Genomic DNA, 22,186 nt, shown 5'->3' with positions numbered 1-22,186 from the left:
GCAATGGATGTCAGAGCTGTTGATGTGAGCACTGGAGAAACAACAGACCAGGACACCTGAATCTCCTAGACAAAGGCTCCAGACTATAAAGCTGCAGGTGTTTAGCAGAGATAGTGGGGATTTTAAAAATGAAAAGAAGAAAACAGCTGACCATGGTTATGGAACTCTAAGGTAGAGACGGGCAAGACACTGAACTCATATTCTCTCTCTCCCACCCCTTCCTACCTCTTTCAGCTGTCTATTGAATAACAATCCACCCAAAACTGAGTGACTTAAAACAAGAGCAATCTTTTATTTGCCCACAATTCTGCAGTTCAGGCAGGATTTGGTATGTACAGCTCACCACAGCTCCATGGCTGAAGCCTGGGCTGGTGTGTCTGGAAGAGATGGGGGCTGGCTGGACCTCTCTCTTTCTCTTCATCGTCTCTCATCCTCCAGAGGGTATCTCTCTCCCTCTCTTTCTATGTAGCCTCTCTTTCTCCTGCAGGGTATTTGGACTTCTTTTGCCCAGTCACCATTTGGACATGGTGACTGGGCAAAAGAGGAAGCTGTGCCAAGCACCTTAAGACTTAGACCTGAACTGTCAGGGCATCAATTTTGCTGCATCCTGTTGGTCAAAGAAAGTCACAAGGCCACTTGGATTCAAGGAGAGAGAAAAATAGATGAAAGCACGGGGAAGGCATTGCTGGTGGCCATTTTTGCAGACCATTCACCACATTTCCCCTAACTGTGCCCCGTCTCGTTCCCCCTTGGTTCACTGAAGGGAACTTTCCTCCTTCCTGGTGTGTCATCCTTAATCCCTTCCTCTCTCATACGCCATGTCTAATCAATGCTTACGTTCCATTGTTTCTGCTTCCTCAGTGTCTCTCTAATCATTCCCGTGGTTGCTACCATCCTCTCTTACCTGGAATGCTCAATACCTTCCTAAAAATTCTCTGGTTTTCACTCTTGTTTCGTTACTGTATTGCTTGGCACACTGCAGCCAAAGCAATCACTCTAAAAGCCACACCTATGGGGAGTCAGGAACAGGAGAGCCAGGGAGAACTATGCTTCATTACATGCCCTTTTGGCATTTCCTCTAAGATCAGGAACAAGACAAGGGCCTACTTTTGCCACTTTTATTCAACATAGTATTGGAAGTCCTAGCCACAGCAATCTGACAAGAAAAAGAAATAAGGAATCCAAATTGGAAAGGAAGAAGTATAACTGTCACTGTTTGCAGATGGCATGGTACTATACATAGAAAATCCTAAAGATGCCACCAAAAAACTACTAGAGCTTATCAGTGAATTGGGTAAAGTGGCAGGATACAAAATTAATATACAGGTGAGTTCCTTGGTGGCTTAGTGGTTAGGATTCCAGGCTTTCACTGCCATGGCTCGACTTCAATCCCTGGTTGGGGAACTGAGATCCTGCAAGCTGCGTGGCATGCCCCACCCCAAAAAAACCCCAAAAACTAAAACTAAATTAATATAATAGGTATACATTTCTATACATTATATGCCCTTTTGTACCATATGTGTACCTACCCCAAAACTAAAATGCCTTTTAAAAAATGATTCACGGGGCTTCCCTGGTGGCGCAGTGGTTGAGAGTCCGCCTGCCGATGCAGGGGATGTGGGTTCATGCCCCGGTCCGGGAAGAACCCACATGCCGCGGAGCGGCTGGGCCCGTGAGCCATGGCCGCTGAGCCTGCGCGTCCGGAGCCTGTGCTCCACAACAGGAGAGGCCACAACAGTGAGAGGCCCGTGTACCGCAAAAAAAAAAAATGATTCCCAATCAAAATCAAATTTAATAATAGATAAAATAAACCAAGCCTTCATTTGCTCTTCTAATGAAAGCACCTCAGTGATGGCCCAGTGCTCCCTGATAAAGTTTGGACTCCTTAACAGAGCTTACAAAGCCCTTCATGATCTGCCCTGCCTGGCCTGCAGCCACTTTGCACTCTGTGCTCCAGCCAAGCAGAACTAGTACTTTGAACTTCCTGTAGTTCCTTGAAAGCACTATTCTTTCTCTTGCCTTGTAGGTTTTACACAGGTGACTGCTCACAATACTCTAATCATCCTTCAAGCCTCAGCTTAGATGTTTCCTCCAGGAAGTCTTCTGTGGTCCATAAAGTTGGGGTTTAATGCCTCTTCTATGAATTCCCATAGCACCCTGGACTTGACAAGCACTGTGCTCATCACGCTGTATTGTAATGACCTGGTGCTTCACCTTGTCCCTCCCAGTAGGGCACACACTTCTAACAGGGCAAGAACCAAGCCTGCCTTGCTCACTGCTGTTTCCTGAACGCCTGTGCCAAGGTATATACTAACCACACACCGGTGGAAGAAAGAAAGGGAGGAAGGTAGAAAGAAAAGAAGGAAAGTGGAAGAGAAGAAAGGCAAATTGGTTTAAAAGCTGGAACAGCTCAGAATGTGGCCAGGATCCCAGCACCTGGATGGATCTCATAGACATCAGATACAAAAGAGGGCATAGTATATGACTCCCTTCCTAGAAGTTCTAGAACAGACAAAATTAACTGATAGCGATAGAAGCCAGAATAGTGGTTACCTCTAGAACAGGACTCACTGGAAGGTGGCAGGAAGAAAATGTCCTATATCTTGATTTAAGTAGTGTTTACATGAGTGTAGACGTGTAAAAATTCATTAATCTCTACTTAAAATTAAAATGCACTTTATGCATTTTTCTCTGTTATATGTCAGTAAGAAAGAAGGAAGGAAGGAAGGAAGAAAGGAATTATCTGGCCAGAAATTCAGGTAAACTGCCTAGTTGGTAACAGTGACAAATCAGTTATAATCTAGGACTAAGATATAGAACTGGGATCTGGGCAGAAAATGTGTGAGTGTGCGGGGGGAGTGGGAGTGTACAATTGTGTGCATGCAAGTGAGAGAGGGACCTGGTTTATACTGAAAGGAGAAAAGTAACGCAAAAACCTTGCCCATCCATTCTTCACATGTCTACCTGTCCCTTCCCAAATCCTCCACTGATGTTCCATAACTGCAGCATAGAGCCTGGGCTCCTTGACCTGGCACTAAAACATTCTACTATCTGCCCACCCCTTGCCCTTCTGTGCTTACCTCCTTTGCCTTGTGCCCTTTCTCCCCAAATCCACCATACTATGCTGCTTCCGTAAACTCCTTACCTGCCTAGGTCTGTCTGTCCATTGAGAGGTCAGCTATCATTGCTCTTTGCTTAGGAGACTTCTACTCACCATCGTGGGGTTGACTCCTCCTCCATCTTTCTTTTCATGGTCATTTGCTCATAGCCAGATAGCATGTAACTTGACCTCTTATGGATACGACTATTTTTGTATGTTTTCATCCCTGTCTAGAATGTAAGCCCTCTACAAGGCAGGGACAATGTTAGTGCTCAGACCTACAGCTCAAGCTCCCAACTCTTGTCTGAGCATCAGGACCACATTTCCAACTGCCTACTGGATATCTCCTCCTTAAAGTAAATGTGTTCAAAACTGAGTTCCTTACCTCCATGTGGCAGAGATAATCATGCTCACCAAATATCCCATGTGCTCTCCTATACTTCCCAACCCTCTGTGGTTGGGAGAGGCCACAAGACTTGTTCTGGCCAATGAAATGTGAGTGGAAGTGGATGTGCATCACTGTCAGACTGGAGTAGTAAAAAGCCCATACAGAATTCTCTAGTATCTCTCTCTTCTCTTGCCGTGTAATTGAAGAGGTGTCTGAAGAAGACACGTGTTCCAGGTGATGTAGCTACAAGATGGGGGAGCCCCTGTCAGCTTCGATCTCTGAATGATCACATGGAGTAGAGACCCCTGTTGACCACATGGGATCTGTAATATGAGGCAGGAAACAAGAGACCTTTGTTTTGTTAAGCCAGTGAGATTTTGAGGTTATTTGTTACTGCGGCATAATCTACATGATCCTGGCTAATAGATTCTCCACTGCCCCATTGTTATCTTTATTCCTTCTCTTGGTAAGTGGTTTATCACCCACCCAGTCATCCCAGCTAGAAACCACCTTAAGCTCCTTCCTCCTTTCTCCTTCACCTTCCTCTTGATTTCACAGACAGTTCTTCATCTACACCTCATCACCCTTCCCTTGGATTAGAATCAGCATCTTACCTGACCTCTCTGACTTCAGCATCCTCTCTCCAGCCATCTTCCATACCCTTCAGAGTTCTCTTTCTAAGACACAAATCTGACCACAGCATGCATTGGTTTAAAGACTTCCACCTGTTCTTAGTTTTCTTTTTCAGGATAAAAGCCAAAAACCTGAGGCTGGTACCAAGCACCTTGACTGCCTGGTCAACCTCCCTTGCCAGACTTCCCTGTCACCTAGTGGTCTAAGATCCAGCCACATGGGATGACCTGTGAGTCCCCAGACATACTGGGCTTTCTTGGTCTCTCAGTATATGTGCTTATAGCTCTTGCTTTCTGGAATGCTCTTCCTCCCATTGCCTGTCTGGCAAACTCCTACTCATTCTTCAAAACACCAACCAAATGTTCCTACAAAGCTTTATTCATATCTCCAGGCAGAATTATTTTCTTCCTCTTTTGTATTGCCCTGGTACCTTGAACCTTCCTCTATTAGCATTTTTCACTAAAATTTTAATAATTCATTTACAAGTTTGCCTCCCCCACTAGACTGGAAGTTCCTCAGGGACAGAAATGGTATCATTCATCTTTGTGTCCCTAGAGGCAAAGCAAGTAAAGCATGTTGAAAGAATGAGTGAAGGAATGGATAGATGGACTGAGGAAAGAATTCTCTTATATCTATTTCTTACTTAGCGTATACATCACTTGTACCCCCAAGTTTCTTCAATATGCAGTGTATTAGTTGTCAATTGCTATGTAAATAATCATCCCCAAACTTGGTTGTTTTTTTCCCTTTTTTGGCCTCACCATGCAGCTGGTGGGATTTTAGTTCCCTAACCAGGGATTGAACCCAGGCCCCTGCAGTGAAAGCACCGCGTCCTAACCAATGTACTGCCAGGGAATTCCCCAAACGTAGTAGTTTTAAACAACAAACATTTATTATCTTGCAGCTTCTGTGGGTCATGGAGTTGGGCACAGCTTAGGAGGGTGTCTTTGGCCCAGCGTATCTCATGAGGTTACAGTCAAGCTGCTGGCTGGGGTTGTGGTCTCATTCAAAGTCTTGATTAGGGCAGGGCTGGGGGAAGGGGATCTGCTTCCAAGCTCATTCACATGCCTCATTCCCTCTCAGGAAAGAGATTACACAAGGACATGAGCCCCAGGAAGCAGGGATCAGTGGGGATCAACTTAGAAGCTGACAACCACGTGTAGTCATAGAGTTTTTCCACTTTAAGTGACACGAGGAAAGAACGGGAAAGAAGAGAAGGACAAGAGAAATTCCTGGTGCAGGACCTTGAGCCAGGATAATACCTTTGAAAGCAAAAATCCTGATCACTGAGATGGTATCAACAGAAATTTTACCTAGCTCTGGTGAAAATGTGTGTGTGTGTGTGTGTGTGCATGCACGTGCGCACCCAGAAGTCCTGAGAAGGAGCTAGTCATTTTTGCACATCTACAGTGAATGGCAGAGATTGAAACCAAGATTTTTGGTAAGGTGACCCTGGGATAGGAGGCAATTACTATGGTCCAGAAGGAAGGGGGTTTTGAGATAGAAGAATGTTCCATTCTGTTTTTTTCCATAGACTGAGTCATCAAACTTGGGATCTGGTCCTGACTTGGCACAAAGAGACTGTGGAATCCTAGGGTTCTTCTTTTCATTCTCCTGGTTCTCCATCTTTTAAGTAGATAAACTGTGGCATGTCCATACAATGGAATATTATTGGGCAATAAAAATAAATGAAGTACCGATACATGAAACAACATGGATGAATCTTGAAAGATACTATGTGAAAGAAGCCAGACACAAAAGGCCTCATGTTGTATGATTTCATTCATATGAAATGTCCAGAATAGGCTCGCTCTAGAGGCAGAAAGTATGTCAGTGGGCTCGAGGAGGAGAGAGTGGTATTGGGGAGTGACTGCTAATAGATACAGGGTTTCTTTTGGGGGAGTGATGAACATGGTCTAAAACTATATAGTGCTGATTGTTGTACAGCTCTATGAAGATACTAAAACTATTGAATTATACACATTACAAGGGTGAATTTAATGGTATTCCCTTCTTTATCTGTAAAATAAAGGAGTTCAGTCGTGTGATCTTTCAGATCCTTTTAATCTCTATTATTGTACAGTCTAAGGTAAGTGTTCAGAGCATGGGCTCTGATTTTAGACTGCCTGGGTTCAATTCTAAGTGATCTCACTTACAAGCTGTTCCCTTGAGTTAGGAATCCTCTTCTTAGGAATGAAAGAGTTAATACATGTCAAATACTTAGTGTCAGACACATAGTAAGTAAGTACTTAATAAACTTAATTATTATTATTTCCACTTGTTTCAGTTATCCATTGCATAACAAAGTACCCCAAAACTTAGTAGCTTACAACCACAACCATTTTATTATATCTCACCATTTTGTGGGTTAGGAATGTGGGCAGGGCTTGGCTGGGTAATTCTTCTGTTCCACATGGCATCGCTGGGGACACGATGATATTCAGCTGGAGGACAGGCTGGACTGGAGGATTCAAGGTGGTTGTACCCACATGTCTCGTGTCTCAGGGGGGATGGCTGCAAAGTTGGGCTCAGCTAGAACTATTAACCAGAGCACCTACATTTGGCCTCTCTATCATGGCGGCCTCAGGTTAGTTTGACTTCTTACATGGCAGCTCAGGCCACTCAAGAGGCAAGGGTTCCAACGAACATGGTTAAAACTGCTTGGGCTTTTGTGACCCAGACTTGGATGTTACAGAACATCACTTCCATCACACTCAACTGGTCAAAGGAGCCCAGATTCAAGATGAGGAAACATAGACTCCACCTCTCAAGAGGAGTATCAAAGAATTTGAAGTTATGTATTAAAGTCACCTCACTTTTCAAGCCCCAAGTAAATTTCCCATATAAATCTTAGAGGGGCATCAATGGAACAGTCTATCCCTCTTTCTCTGACAAGGAACTGGAGTGATATCTCCTGAGATTTCAAGGGAATGAATTCCTACCCCTCCCCAGAGGTGTGGCATGTGTACACTCACACATATACATGCATACACACACACACACACACACATACAGGCACAGTCACACAGTCAGATCTGGTACATACATGTAGCCAAGCCTGCCTCCATCTCTAGATGAGACCCAAAGTCCTGCCCTAGAGTTCTTTCCATAACTCACTGATCATTCTTGCTCCTACTTGTGTGAAAAGGGGGTATTGGCAGGGATGGAACCAGTCTTTGATTGGAGAGAGGCCATAGATCCCAAACCCACTAACATTTCACTTTAACATGTCTTGTTAAACATGTTGTGTGTGTGTGTGTGTGTGTGTGTGTGTGTGTGTGTGTGAGAGAGAGAGAGAGAGAGAGAGAGAGAGAGAGAGAGAGAGAGAATGTTTCCTGATTTTGATTGGCTTACGTCAGTAAAGAAATGAGATCTGGTGTTAAGAGCAAGCAGGGGTGGCTCAGACATGTGCTACAGGCCCAAGCCACCATGAGATTTAAATTTTGCTGGGGATCAGCCCAAATCCTCACTTAGATCGGCCCTGCCACTCTCCTCCACACTCAGCCTATGGCCCAGGCCCACTTTCCTCCCTGTTCCCTGATCAGGCCATGTTCGTCCATGGCTTTGCTCATGTTGTTCCCTCTGCATAGAGTACCCTTGTCTTTTTCCTGACAACCCTAGTGTCTGCCTCTTGTATCACATTCCATTGCAATTACCTGCTTACATGTCCACTTTCCTCAAGAGCAGAGACCAATGCTCTATTCACTGCTGCATCCTCAGTGCCTGGCACAGAACAGTTCTCAACAACACAGGTTGAACCAGTGATTGAATGAGCAGCTATTGCTCTCAGATTCAGCAACTATTTCTCCTCCACGTCTCTGTGCTGCCCATCCAACTCCAATCTAACTCCTCGGACCGCTATGAGAAGGAGCAAAGGTCTCAAAGTCTAGGGTGGAAAGTTCGGGCTAGATTCTTGAGGCCTCAGGGAGACTGTGCAGAGTCTCAGAAAACAGGAAAGGATGTGGTGCTGAGCTGTAGAGGTGTGGCCAGCAGACCCAGAGGCACTCACAGCCCTAATGGGAAAAGCCAGAGAATCCTGCAAGGTTTTTCCAGGGTGGGGGAAGATGTCTTAAAGTCTTTATACCTCAATTGAAGTAGTTTGTAAATGCATCTGGTTCTGCTGGGCTAAGTATTAGGGTCCGTTGGGAATATGTAGACCTGGGCCTGAGCCAGCACCTTTCTAGAAGATGATTCTGGCTACTGAGGTGGGGGCAGGTGCAGTTGAGTAAAGCAGTCCCTTGGACCAGTGCTCCTCACACTTGAATGTGCAAACAAATCCCCTGGAAATCTTGTTAAAATGTAGCTTCTGATACAGTAGGTATGAGGTCAGGCCCAAGATTCTGTTTTTCTAACAAGCTCCCAGGTGCTGGCACTGCTGGGTGTGGGGGGAGGCTGGGGAAGGCAGGGCAGAAAGCTGATGGGATCACACTTTGAGTAGCAAAGACCTAGAAAAGTGGCATTAAGATCCAGACACTGAGGGAGGGCTCAGAGCTCAGGCCTTAAAGTAAGAAGCTGCCATCAGCAATGTAAAAAAAAAAATGTTCAGGAGATGATGCACGAGACAATATCGTATAAAGCCAGCCTGACAAGCATCTGGCATGCTTGCCAACCTTTACATTCTCTGATTTGGTGACCATGGCAGACGTCACTAGTAGATCCCAGCACTATTGTCCACTGAACCAAGAGGATGCCTCAGAATCCATCTCAACACAATCCTCCAGGTAGTCACTACCAGTTAATAACAGTTGGCATGAGAAGTGACCTCATTTACTATTTCTGGTACTGTGGTTAAGAGTCTGACTGCTGGGCTTCCCTGGTGACACAGTGGTTAAGAATCCGCCTGCCAATGCAGGGGACATGGGTTCGAGCCCTGGTCTGGGAAGATCCCACATGGTGGAGAGCAACTAAGCCCGTGTGCCACAACTACTGAGCCTGCGCTCTAGAGCCCACGAGCCACAACTACTGAACCCACATGCCACAACTACTGAAGCCCGTGTGCCTAGAGTCCATGCTCTGCAACAAGAGAAGCCACCGAGATGAGAAGCCCATGCACTGAAATGAAGACCCAATGCAGCCAAAAATAAAATAAATAAAATTAAAAAAAAAAAAAAAAAGTCTGACTGCCTTTGCTCTGCTCTGACTAGCTAGGTGCCCTCAGAATAGCTGTTTCCATGAATCTCAGGTACTCTTTTTTCCTTTTTTTTCTTTCTTTCTTTTTTTTTTTTTGGCCACACTGCACGGCTTATAGGGATTGAACCAGGGACCTGGCAGTGAAAGCATCAAGTCCTAACCACTGGACCACTGGGCAATTCCCTCAGGTGCTTTAATATGCTGTAATTTGAGGTAAAGATAGCACTCATTTCATAGTTCTTTTGAACATTAAATGCTATTATGAATGTATTGAGCTTAGCAGTGTCTAGCATATAGAAAGTGTTCAATAAATGATGGTTACTACATAGAGGGATGAATGGATTGGCTGCACAATTAGAGGGGTTGTGAGTGGTGGGGTTAGGGTTAGGGAGAGAGAAGAGCCAGAGAGATAAAGGTGGGGAAGAAAAGGTGGACAAAGGCTGTGCCAGGCTGGGGATGGCTGGAAGATTTCCAGCTCTCTCTGGATGGAACTGGGCTCCCTACCGGCACTAAATCTCTTTGATTGGAAGGGGTGAGTGGCACTTGTCATCTTCAGGTATGTGAGTTCAGAACTTCTTATCGAAGAAAACTAAAAGACTTTGAAATGGTCAAAAATATTACTGTATGTCCTTGAAGATTGTCTCTGAGTTTTTTTTTTTTGCTGTACGTGGGCCTCTCACTGCTGTGGCCTCTCCCGTTGCGGAGCACAGGCTCCGGACACACAGGCTCCGCGGCCATGGCTCGCGGGCCCAGCCGCTCCGCGGCATGTGGGATCCTCCGGGATCGGGGCACGAACCCGTGTCCCCTGCATCGGCAGGCGGACTCTCAACCACTGCGCCACCAGGGAAGCCCTGTCTCTGAGTTTTATTCTCTTCAGTTATTTTACAACTCAGACAACTGATAGTAATGGAAATGATTTTCGTCCATGTAAATTGTGTCTGGTGGAGATGCAATTGATTGTTGTCCAGTGGAAACTGCCCAGTTTTGCATTAAGCAAATTTATTTCTTAGTGGCCTAGATATGTTCTGTTCCTTGGATTCTACTTTGAATGTCTTACCTTCACTAACTAATGAGTTAAATGAAAATTTTGATGTGTTCATTGTATATTTCTATGAGAGTAATTATTCTGCCTTGTAGAAAAAGTATTTTTTAAAACATTCTCATTAGCAGTGAGGATTGAGCAGGAGGCTTCCAGGACCCTCTGTCCTGTGCAAGCTTTCCCATGTTCTCCAAACACCAAGATTACATATGTCAACTTTATCAGGGATTGTCCCCAATTGCATTGCTTGTTTTACACAATCCAAGTAGACCATGATCCCATATTTGAGCCTGGACACATTCTCAAACAGTTAAATTGTGAGCTTGCTTGACAAAACATATAACAACCAAACTCACAAGTACTACACTTAATACTTATCCATTCACTGATGCAAGAAACTAGATGGCAGGCTACATATGGGCAGGGACTGAATTTGTGCATCTCTAGAACTCAGCAAGTGCCTGACTCGTGGTAAGCACTAAATACACATCTATGGAGCCAACACATGAATGAATAAGCTTAACTAGCATTTATTAGGCACTTACTAGGTGCCAGGTACCTTTTAAACATTCTACTTGAATCAGTTTGTTTAATTCTCAAACCAGTCTTGCAAGGTAAGTATAATCACTATCCTCATTTACAGATAATACACAGAGAGGTTGATTAACTTGCCCAGGATCAATAGCTAGCAAGGAGCTGAGGCAGGATTCAGGCCCAGGTAGTCTGGCTCCAGAACCTGTGATCTTGGGCACCCACATGTGCCAGGCATATTACTAGGCTCAGGGATAAGGAGATAAAAGACCAAACACAGACTCCCCCTCAAGGAGGTCACAGTCAAGAAAGGAGATGAGGGCTTCCCTGGTGGCGCAGTAGTTGAGAGTCCGCCTGCCGATGCAGGGGACATGGGTTCGTGCCCCAGTCTGGGAAGATCCCACATGTCGCGAAGCGGCTAGGCCCGTGAGCCATGGCCGCTGAGCCTGTGCATCCGGATCCTGTGCTCCGCAACAGGAGAGGCCACAACAGTGAGAGGTCCGCATACCGCAAAAAAAAAAAAAAAGAAAGGAGATGAATAACCGTAATGTGATATGCTGTGACAGGTGAGAACACAGTGTGGGGACAGGATTGGCCTGGGATATGGCTCTCTGTGGAAGGGCCACCTGACCTCAGGTAAGTTCTGAGATGCTAGGAGTTCATGTCCAGGTGAGGGGAAGGGAAGGGCATTTGCACCACAGGAACAGTATGTGCAAAGTCACAGAGCATGGTTGGTCTGAGAACATAAGGGTTCTGGAGGCTGGCACGTGAGAGTGTAGGGAAGAATGATGGGAGGTGAGACTGGAGACATAGGAGCCAGATCCACGTCGTGGAAAGCTGTATGTGCGGAGTGAGGGCGGGAGCTGGGACATTCCTTGCAGGCTTCACAGTATTTTAAGCAGGGGAGTTAGAAGCTCAGACCCCATACTCTGCCTTCTCCCCACCCACAGGACACTAAACCCAGTACGCTTAATTCCCTCCAAGGCATATCCCATGCCAGAGTTCCCTGGGAGGCCTAGACCTGGAAGGAGATGCTAATTGATTCTGGGACACACCCAGTGCCACCTGGAGCAGTGGCTGGGCATCCTCGCTCCCTCGTGTCCAGGATTCCTGCTGTCACCCCCCAGTCTCCAACCACCACCACTGTGGCCACCTCAGGCACACTCCCTCCTGTCAGTCACATGCTGGGTGAGGCCAGAGATCAGAATTAAGCACCTTCCTTCCTACATTCCTTCCCTGCCCACCCTCTGACTCCACCATCCCGAGGAGCCGAAGAGGCTGGCACACCCCAGGCCCCAGTCAGAGGAAGGAGAATAGGGAGACCAGAGCAAGGAGAATAGGGAGACCAGAGCTTCCTGGGGGCTGTACCCTCCCCTCCCACCAGGCTGAGGCTGGTGATTAGCCGGGTTAATTACATCCAAACCATTTCCGACTGGCACAAGCCCACCCACCCACAGAACCTGCCCAGAGGCGTGCAGGCCTGGCCCAGGGTCAGGAAGCTAGGGCGCCAGCTACCCTGGGAGGGGTCCTGACCCCTGCAATGGCCAAATGGAGGGTGGTGGTCCTCCTCTCTCCAGGACCTTCTCCTCTACCCTTCACCCCAGGTCTCCCTCTCATCACCTCCTACCCTCAACCTCCCTTTTTTTGCTCATCCCCACACAAAATCCCTTTCCCTCCCCTCCCGGCTCTTCCTCCCACTCCAAGTTGGGAATGAAATCATGGGGCTCTGAGTTCTGCACGAGGCCCCGACATAAACACTCTGATTGGGGCTAATTATAAGGACCAGGTTGGGAGGCTGGAACCTTCAGAAAGCTTGGCTTTCAAACAAAGGGCCCAGGGCTCAGCCCCCAGCCCAGGCCGGCTCCTCTCCAGACTTCGTGAGCAATAAGGAGGGGGCGGGGCTACAGGCAGTCCTCTGTAAACCCAATCAATGGTCTATGAGCTTGTTCCATGTCCCAGGTCCTATCTTGTCCTTTCTCGGCTGCTTTCACCTTGGCCCTTCCAGGCCTCAAATCCCAGGGCCTTCCCAGCTGGCTGGGAAGAGCCGCAAGCCCGCAGTGGAAGGCAAGGCAGCTGGGGAGGCGCTCTCAGGCTATGAGACTGGGGATGGGGCAGAGTAGGGGGAGGGAGAGGCACAGGGGGAGGGAGAGGCACAGGGGAAGCCAGCTGTGACAGCCCTAGCCCTAATTAGCCAGCTTCAAAGCCGGCCAGCGAGAGAGTGTGTGCCCTGCTCACTCAGGCGGGTAAGACATTTCTGTCCTAATCAGAGGAGAGAAAGGGAGAAAAACACTACCCACCACCACCTCGGGGATCCTCTAGATTGTGAGCTGGTACCCCGAGTCAGGGAGAAAACGTAGGAGCACAGGAAATCATTCTGCTTTGTTAAAACTACCAGTAAGTCCAAAAGTCCTCAAGAAATGTACATCCTTTGATCCAGTGATTCTATTTTTAGGAATTTATCCTAAGTAATTGGAAGAGTGCTACAATTTATTGAGCTTCTACTATGTGTTGGTTCTGTACATGCATCATCTGATCTAATCTTCACAACAACCTTGCAGACAGGTACTATCACCTTTTACAGATGAGGACTGAGGCTCAGAGGTTAGGAGACGTCCCCAAAGACTCACAGCTGCACTGTGTCATGCCAATGCCCGTAACTCCCCACACACGGTCTGTCTCTTTCTTCTTTTTTCCCTCGACTATGAAAGTATTAACATTCATTCCACTCTGCTGCATCTTGATACCTGCAAGAGAGACAGGATCTAGTGAATAACCTAGTTTGAGGGTGTTCCTGGTTTTGTAGGTCCGATGGTTTTCCCTCCTGACCCTCCTTTCCACAGCAGAGGGAATTACAGGCTGGGGGCTACTGGAGTCTGAGAAGGTAAAGGTTGCCCCATGGAGAAGTAGAACTACCCACAGATGAAGACTAGATAATGTCTAAACCAGGGACTGAAAAACCAGCTTGGGGATGGTGTGGGGGACGGGTGTGCAGCTAGACAGTGCCTAACCCCCCTAAAGTTACATACAAAATTGTGTTCCGGGGTCTGGCCATTTTTTCCCCAGGAGGATGTCCAAAGATATTTCAGGTTCTCAGAGGAGTCAGTGGCCCCAGAAGTTTAAGATGCATTTTGAGGTGAGGAGACTATGTCTGGAGAAGGAAGGGACCCTACTACAGTGAGCAGTGGGATTATCAAAGGGGTGATGCCTCAGAAATGGCAGGAGCTTGGGTTCTGCTCCCCCAGACATGTGCCCCATGGCACCCTGGGACAGCATCTCCCCACTTCCAGAATCTAGCCCAGATCAGGGATCCCAACACCCTCCTGGAGAGCTTTTTGGAAAGATCTGGAAGTCCAGATCCCACTGATCCTCACTCTTTGGGGATGTCCAGAAGAATTTAGTCTTAGAAAACCTTAGTATGCTTTTCTGGGGCACTTCAAAGGACAAACAGTTTGTCAGCAGTGGAAGCATCTTCGGGAGGGGCATCTGGGGTGGGGTGGGGGGGAAGCAAATGTCTGAGCCATGAGGCAGGGGAGTCTGGAGGAGAGATGCCCTGCTCCTAGAGACCAAGCACTGCTGCTCCTTTGTGGGAGGGGGTATGATTGGGAGGGCAGGTAGAAAGCAGCTGTGGCCTAACAGCTGCCCCAGGCCTGGGGGCCTCAGCGGAAGGGCTTTCTTACTGGGCCCTTGACCCTTCACCAGACAAAGCCTCCCTCTTCCAGACCGAGGGACCAATCCACTTACAAGGCGTAAACTGTGTCCTATCTAAAGGGCGACCTAGAAATCTGTGAAAGTACACCTCCAAGCCCATGTGTTTAACTGGGTTTTCCCAACAAGGGAGCGGAGACAGACCCCTCTCCAGGGGTGGCAGTGAGCTCAAGTGTCTCACTTATGGGGCTCCGCTCCAGGGCACTTTGTCCCCTAAATCCTCCACACCCTCCGTCTAAGAGTTGTTTCATTAGAGCAATGCGAGTAGCCAGAAAGTTCCCCATACTTTCTGTAAGGTAACTCAGCCCTTTAGAGAAGGGAAGGGCATCTAGATGTATCCTTTCCTAGAGAGGCAATTATCTTATTGTCTGTCCTCTCCCCAGCCACAGAACCTATTTTTTCAGTGTTCTCAGGCCCTTTTCCCCTCCGTTGGTGACTTTGAGGGAGGAGGGTTGAGAAGGATCTTTACCAAAATCCCCACCCACCCACCCCACTCCGGGAAGAAAAAGGTACTGTTGCTAGTCTACCATCTCCTCCTGCCATCAGCATGATGGTCCACTGACAAAATGTACCCAAAGCACACAGAACTGGGATCTGGGGGCTGAGAGGCAGGGGAGGCTCTTCCCAAATCTTCAGCAGAGACGAGCACTCCTCTTCCCACTGGGCTCCTTCCCAGCCACTGGAAACCTCCCCCCACCTCCCCATCTCCCCTTTCGCAAGCTTTGGCCATTCTTTCCAGGAAAGACGCTCACAATTTGTTTGTAATTTAACTCTTTCCTGTAGCCCTTGTGGGGTTCCTTTAGAATCTTGCAACAAATGGAGCTACAGGGCGGTGCCCCCTCCCTGGCCTGCTTCTTTGATAGGTGAGGGAATCTCCTGTTGGGACTTCACACATACCATCATTTGAGAAAAAGCTAGTTTTAACTTATAATGTTGGCCACTGGTACAAATCATCTGGGGGAGGGTTATACATTTGGGGAAGGGGACTCTGCTGAAATCCCCAGGCCTCATTCAATTCCCAACAAAGCCCCACATACGTGTTCAATTACCACCAAACATTTCCAGATCCCCTCCCCCAACATAAACTAACACACGCAAACACTTCGAAGTAGGGGTTCTAACTTACTTTCTCCCTTATCCCAAAGCCTGCTAACAAAGGGTGTTAAGGCACCATTTTTCCTACCACGGTTTGGCTAAAAAAGCAAGGTCGGGGCAGGGAACCTCTTCTCCACCCCACCCCCAACCAACTAGGTCAGGGGGAGATGGAAGGAGGAGGTGTGGTTTGGTTAAACTAATAAAATGTTACAACCCTGTTAAGTACAATTAAAGGGCTAGATCTCTAGAAGATAATTAAATGCACTTTATTATTATGATTATTAGCTTTAATTTGCACTATTATCAAGAAACAGGAGATGCTGAAAAGTTGAGTTATGGGGCAAACTTGCTTCACCCCATCCCTTGGTCTTCAAATCGATCCATGGTAATTAAAATTCTAAAATACTCCAAATAGTTGAGGGAAATGATGTGTATTGGAAACTGCAATTCTCATACCAGCGTGAAAGATACTTTAAGAGAAGTCTTGACTTTTATTTGTGGGAGTTAGGGGGAAGATAAGAAACATGTTATAAACATTCTATCAATCTTGTGATATAGAATGTCATGTGAACACTCAACCCCACCCCCACAGTCACAAAGAGCCTGCCCAGAGCCTTCTTCCAAAGCAAAGATACCCACGTTTTTTCCCCCCTTCCCCCTTCTGGACAAGTTTGAAAAGAAACCGGTCTTTTGTCAAAGGAAAACTAAAAATCCCACCAGCCCATCCATCCGTTCCCTCCCTCCAACCCAACGCATTTTATTGCCTTTTGAAAAACAAAACCAAAAAACCCCAACAACAACAAAACCCCACACACAGCGCACAAACCACCCCACAAACTGCTAACCTGAATGCCAGAGGAGATAGTCAGTTGGGGGTGGGGGGGAGAGCAGGCGAGGAGCAGACAGCAGGGGAAAGGAGATGAAAGGTGATCTCCAGATCCCAGCATCTGCGAGCTGATGATGCTCCCCCTAAAAATGGAGGCGGTCAGGATCGGTACTCAACGTAGTGGGGTGGGGAGGTTGGGTTGTTTCAAAACACACATCGCAAAACACTTTCTGCCCCTCCAAGCGCTCAGGGAAGCGAGTTGAAAAGAAGAAGAGTCAGAGAAGAAAGATCTTCCTGCCAGCAGGGGGGTGGGCCCGGAGGGTAGGGGTGGAGGCCATTCTTCACACGATCTCCGCCCTCTCCCCACCCTTCGGTTCGGGGTTTTTTTTTTTTTTTTTTTTTTTTTTTCCACGTCTTCATCTCCTCTGGGAAGTTTCCAAAGATCGAGTGAAGCAGACAGGACAAGTGAGAAAGGGGGAAAGGGAAATCAAAACGAATCCAAGTCTTGATCAAAAGTATCCAACTGCTTCCACAGACCCAGCGTCAGGGAGACGGCTCACAAATTTGGCTTTAGAACCTGAATGTAACTCCCAACTACCCATAGCCTCTTCCAGCAGGCCCAGCCCTGTCAAATCACCAAAATACTGGAACCGAAGTAGGGGGTGGTGTTTGAAAGGGGACTGAAGAAAGGAGAACCCCCCCAACTCCCCCTCTTCCCCATTCCTCAGGCCTGGCGCCCCTCACTGCTCCCCCCACTTTTTTTTTTCCTTTTTTCTTTTAAATAGAAAATATATAATTAAATTTACAGAAACTATTTACAGTTTTAATTACAAACCTGGTGGGGGTGTCGGGCAGAGTTCTCTTTAAAAAGCGACCTAAAAAGGAAATGGTTTCGATTGTTCTTTATTTAAAAAAATAAAATAAGGAGTCTGTAGGAGCGCCCCCCCCCTCCCTGGGGGCGGAGCGCGAGGTGCCGGCCCGGCTGGGGACTCGGCGCCGGAGCTCCGGCTCACACGGTGGTCTCGCCGTGCCGGCTGTTGGTGAGACGGGTGTAGAACTTCCTCCACGAGTGCAGCGTCTTGCCGGACCAGATCCAGAAGCCCGACGTGATGCCCACGATGAGCGTCATGAGGTATTTGATCATGTAGACGGTGAAGTCGGGTGACATGCGCGGCGTGTAGTGCGCCGGGCACGGGATGGCCAGGCTCTTGCAGTGCTGGCTCACCCACGAGCGCTCCCAGTGCTCTCGGAAGGCCTGCTCGTAGAAATAGCAGGCGATGACGATGGTGGCGGGCACCGTGTACAGCACCGAGAAGACGCCGATGCGCACCATGAGCCGCTCCAGCTTCTCCGTCTTGGTGCCGTCGTGCTTCATGATGGTACGGATGCGGAAGAGTGACACGAAACCGGCCAGGAGGAAGGACGTGCCTATGAACAGGTACACGAAGAGCGGCGCCAGCACGAAGCCCCGCAGCGGGTCCAGGCTGTTGAGGCCCACGAAGCACACGCCGCTCAGCAGGTCGCCGTCAATCTGGCCCATGGCCAGGATTGTGATGGTCTTGACGGCGGGCACGGCCCATGCGGCCAGGTGGAAGTACTGCGAGTTGGCCTCGATGGCCTCGTGGCCCCACTTCATGCCCGCCGCCAGGAACCAGGTGAGCGACAGGATGACCCACCAGATGGAACTGGCCATGCTGAAGAAGTAGAGCATCATGAAGAGGATGGTGCAGCCCTCCTTCTTGGTGCCCTGCACCACCGTACGGTAGCCGTCCTCGGAGAAGCGCTCGTTACACACCACGCGCTCCTGGAGCACGAAGCCCGCGATGTAGGCCACCGACACCATAGTGTAGCAGCCTGACAGAAAGATGATGGGCCGCTCCGGGTAGCGGAAGCGCTGCATGTCCACCAGGTACGTGGTGACGGTGAAAAAGGTGGAGGCGCAGCACAACACGGACCAGGTGAGGATCCAGAGTCGCGCAAAGCGCGTCTCTTCCTGGGAGAAGAACATGGAGCCGTCGGGCCGCGCCGGCTCGCACGGAGCCGCGCAGTCGCGCTCGCCCAGAAACTTGTAGCTGAGATAGGACGGCACCTTGAGGACGCGCGGACAGTGGAACGGGTGCTCCAGCGTGGCATAGCGCGGGGGCGAGCCGCCGCCACCCGGGCCGCCCGGGGTGCCCCCCGCACCCGGCTGCAGGCCCGGCGGCGGCGCGGTGGTGAGCAACGCGGGCGCGCCATCCTCCGAGTGGTTCTGGCCCACGCAGATCTGCTCCGCGCCGTGGCGGGGGAAGTGCTCGCAGCGAAGGCGCTCCGGCCACTGGAAACCGAACTTGTTCATGAGCGCCTCGCAGCCCTGGCGCGCGCGCTCACAGATCGAGCGGCACGGCGGGATGGCCTGCTCCAGCACAGTGCACACGGGTGCATACATGGAGCAGAGGAAGAAGCGCAGTTCGGGCGAGCACTGCACCTTCACCAGTGGGTAGAACTGGTGCACCTCCAGTCCTGCGTCCTCCTGGTTCGTATGGCCCAGAAGGTTGGGCATGATGGTCTGGTTGTAGGCGATGTCCGTGCACAACGGGATGGAGATGGGCTGGCAGAAGCCGTGGTCCGGGATGGAGATGCCCTTCTCCCCGTGGAACTGGGCTGGCCCCGCAGCGGGCAGCAGCAGCAGCGGAAGCAGCAGGCGGGGCAGGGCGCTGCGGGGCCGCATGCTGGCCGCCGCCCCCCACCCGGCTCCCGGACACCCCCCCGCCCCCGCCCCCAGCCCCGAGACCGCGCGCCTTCCCCGCCGCCGCCTCGCCGCGGCCGCCGCCTCCCGCGTCTCTTTGCAAACTTTGCTCGCGGCTGCCGAGTTGGGGAGGCCGGGCGGGGGAGGGGGGCGGCGCACCCGCCCGCTGGCTCGCCGAGGTCGGACTGAGCCGCCGGAGACACCGCGCGCTGCTTGCCCTCTCTCTTCCTCGTCCTCCTCCTCTCGCCTCTCCCCTCCCTTCTCCGCCCAGCGACTCCTTTGTGCCTTCCTCCAGCCCTCACCTCGGCCTCTCCGATCCCAATTAGTCGGTTTCAAGGGGGCCCCCGCCGGCGGCCCCGCCCTCTCCTCAGCCCCCCAAAAAAGGGATCCTTGAAACCGCCCCGTCGAGCTCTAAGTACCGTCCCAAAATGTTCTCTCGGCCAATGAGATTTAAACCCGAGGATCAGCCCCGAGGGCTGGATTGGTCAACCACAACATAATGAGATCAGAAACCAGATGCCAACAAAACTTTCGCCCCCCCTCCTTTTGCTTTTTAAAGAGACAAGCTATTATTATATTAAGGGCTTTTTGCCCAGCACGGGATTTCTCTGGAGTCGCGGCGGCGAGATCCGGAGACACACGTTCCCCGAACTGCGGCGGACCCGAGTCACTCAACCCTGGATCACTCTTCTTCCGGGGGGCCACGGCGCTCTCCGGGGTAGGGTCTCTTTAAATCCTTGCCTCCTCCCCTGCTCCTCGAACCCCACCTATTCCAGTCCAATTTTTCAGATCAAGTAAAAAAAATATATAAGTTTGAGAAAAAATTGTTTAAGGGAGAGATTTTTTAAAAACTATCAGTTTACAAAGACTTTTCTCTCAGCTCCTTCCCATGGAATCTAGACAAAATTTCCTGTCGCCCTATATGTAGACCCCTAGGAGTTTGCCTCGCTCCTCCCCCTCATACACCCTTAAATAACCCTCTGGAAAACGAGAGCCTGTCTCTTTAAGAGGCTCTTAAAGGGGCCTGGACTCCGGGGCGTAATTGCCCCGTAGCGAGCACAAAGGAGCCCATTATGGTTCTTTGTGTTCGGTGGCACCTCAAAGTGAGAAAACTCAGGAACTCAGAGGCCCTGAGCTGGAGGGTTGGGGCGGGGGTGGGAGGGGGTGAGGTGAAGGAGAATGGACTAGAGCTGCGGCTTCTCCCTCCCCTTTCTTCCGAGGCAAATCTTAATTATGCAAAGTAAAGTTTAGTTGCCATAACGAGGAGGTCTTAATCGGAGGTTAATGGTGGGGAGTGGGGGATGACGAGGAGTTTTGAGCTGAAGAGATGACTCTTTTAGGACGTTTGGGGGAATTTTCCTCCTCTCTCTCCACCTCTGCCCCCACCCCCTAAAAGCTTCCAGATTTGGTCTCCTAGGAGAGAGGGGAGTTTTACCCAAATCTTAAGTGATTCCACACCAGAAACGGGTGGTGTGTGTGGCGAGGGAGGAGGCTGGGGGGTTGTGTGGATTAACCCCCCACACACACACACCCACACTTACCTGGCTGGGGGTGGATGGCGGTGGCCAGCAGGGTTCCGGCTAGCTTAGAAAGGTTTTCTTCTGTTTTCTCCCTCCTTGGATTTTAAGTTTGAGAGGGGGTTCTGGGGAGGAGAGGGGGAATTTGCATGTAAATCTCCTGGGCCTGGTACTGGATGATGGATCAATTATTTTTATTGTCTCTCAGAGGGAAGGGGGGACACGTAAAAAGAAGAAAGAAAATTGAGTTTAGAAAACCCCTTTGCTTCTCTGTCTGGGCCAAATCCTCCCAGCCTGGCGAGCTGTTTCCTGATCCAATCTAGAAAAGGACTGCTTTAAAAACAAAACAAAAAAACAAACAACAACAAAAAGAGAAACCTAAGAGAAAAAAAGAAGAAGAGAATAGGAAGAAGGAAAGAAAATTCTAAGTCATAGATAAAAACAATGGATCCAGGTTTGATAGGATTCAATTTTTTTTTTTCTTGATTGAATGAAATACAGATTTTCAGGTTCTTTACAACAGGAAAATTCTCCTTATCACTTCCTGGAGAGGTCGACTTTTCACTACTTTAGGCAGAAAGATTCCCTTCAAAATCAGGGGGCTATGCCTTAGCTCTCCATTTTATTTCCATTCCACCCACAAGTCCACCTTCACCCCAGAGCAGTCTAGGGATGGGAAAATTGTGCTGTCCTGCTCTGTGGGACCCAAACTAAGCCCAAGGTGCTGCTTCTTCAAATCTCCCCTCCTACTGTACCTCCAGGTCATCTCTAGAGCTGGTACCACCAAGCCTCTGAGCTGAGCGGTGAAAACAAAAAATGAGTAAGACAGGTTCCTCCACTCTACTCAGGAAGCTCTCACAGTCCGATAGGAAATTGAGAGTAAATCTCCAATAGAAATGCAGCATCTTCAATTTCCTTCCATGACAAACCTGTTTTCCTACCCTTGGGCCAGGCTTGAGTGACAAGTGACAGCTATCCCTTCCCCAGCCACCCCCAAGGCAAAGGGGGAGCTGAAGCTGGAAAAAAGAAATAAAAGACATCCTTTCATTCACTCAGTCAACCTTTCATTCTGCAACACATTTTTATTGAGTCTTCTGATTTTAGACCACTGTGGTAGGTGCTGTGGACAAAACAGAGAAAAATGGCAGCATCCCTGCCCCTTACAACTTTACGGTAATCCCAGAAGAAAAGTGATTCTATGAAGATCGTACATTTACCTAGCATTTTTACCTGAAATGGATACCTAGTGATTGTAATTACTAAGGTTTATCGAACACTTACTAAGCACTGTGCATACATTATGTGTATGCCTACAAAGTAGGTATTGCATTGTGTTTATGGATGAAGAATCTGACCTTGATGAGATTTGGCAACTTTCTCAAGGTCACGTAGTAAATGGCAGAGCTGAGATTTAAACCCAGGCCTGCTTGAATCTTAAAGCTGTGTTCTGTCTCCTACACCACACAGCCCCTAATGTCTATAAAAACTGTGTGCTTT

At 49.0% G+C, this 22,186-nt stretch overlaps 1 protein-coding gene across 1 annotated transcript; it reads right to left on the bottom strand.

Moving 5' to 3' along the window:
* Window positions 1-17,223: 17,223 nt before the first annotated feature.
* On the bottom strand, window positions 17,224-19,194 carry FZD2 (frizzled class receptor 2). The gene has a single exon (XM_082604149.1). The coding sequence runs from the start codon at window positions 19,152-19,154 to the stop codon at window positions 17,457-17,459; it is 1,698 nt and encodes a 565-aa protein (XP_082460275.1). The 5' UTR covers window positions 19,155-19,194; the 3' UTR covers window positions 17,224-17,456.
* Window positions 19,195-22,186: the final 2,992 nt, after the last annotated feature.

The sequence above is a fragment of the Mesoplodon mirus genome (assembly GCF_964341445.2).
Source record: "Mesoplodon mirus genome assembly, chromosome: 18".
NCBI lineage: Eukaryota > Metazoa > Chordata > Mammalia > Artiodactyla > Ziphiidae > Mesoplodon > Mesoplodon mirus.
Note: the sequence above shows the minus strand (reverse complement) of the source record. Positions and strands in the feature narration are given on the sequence as shown.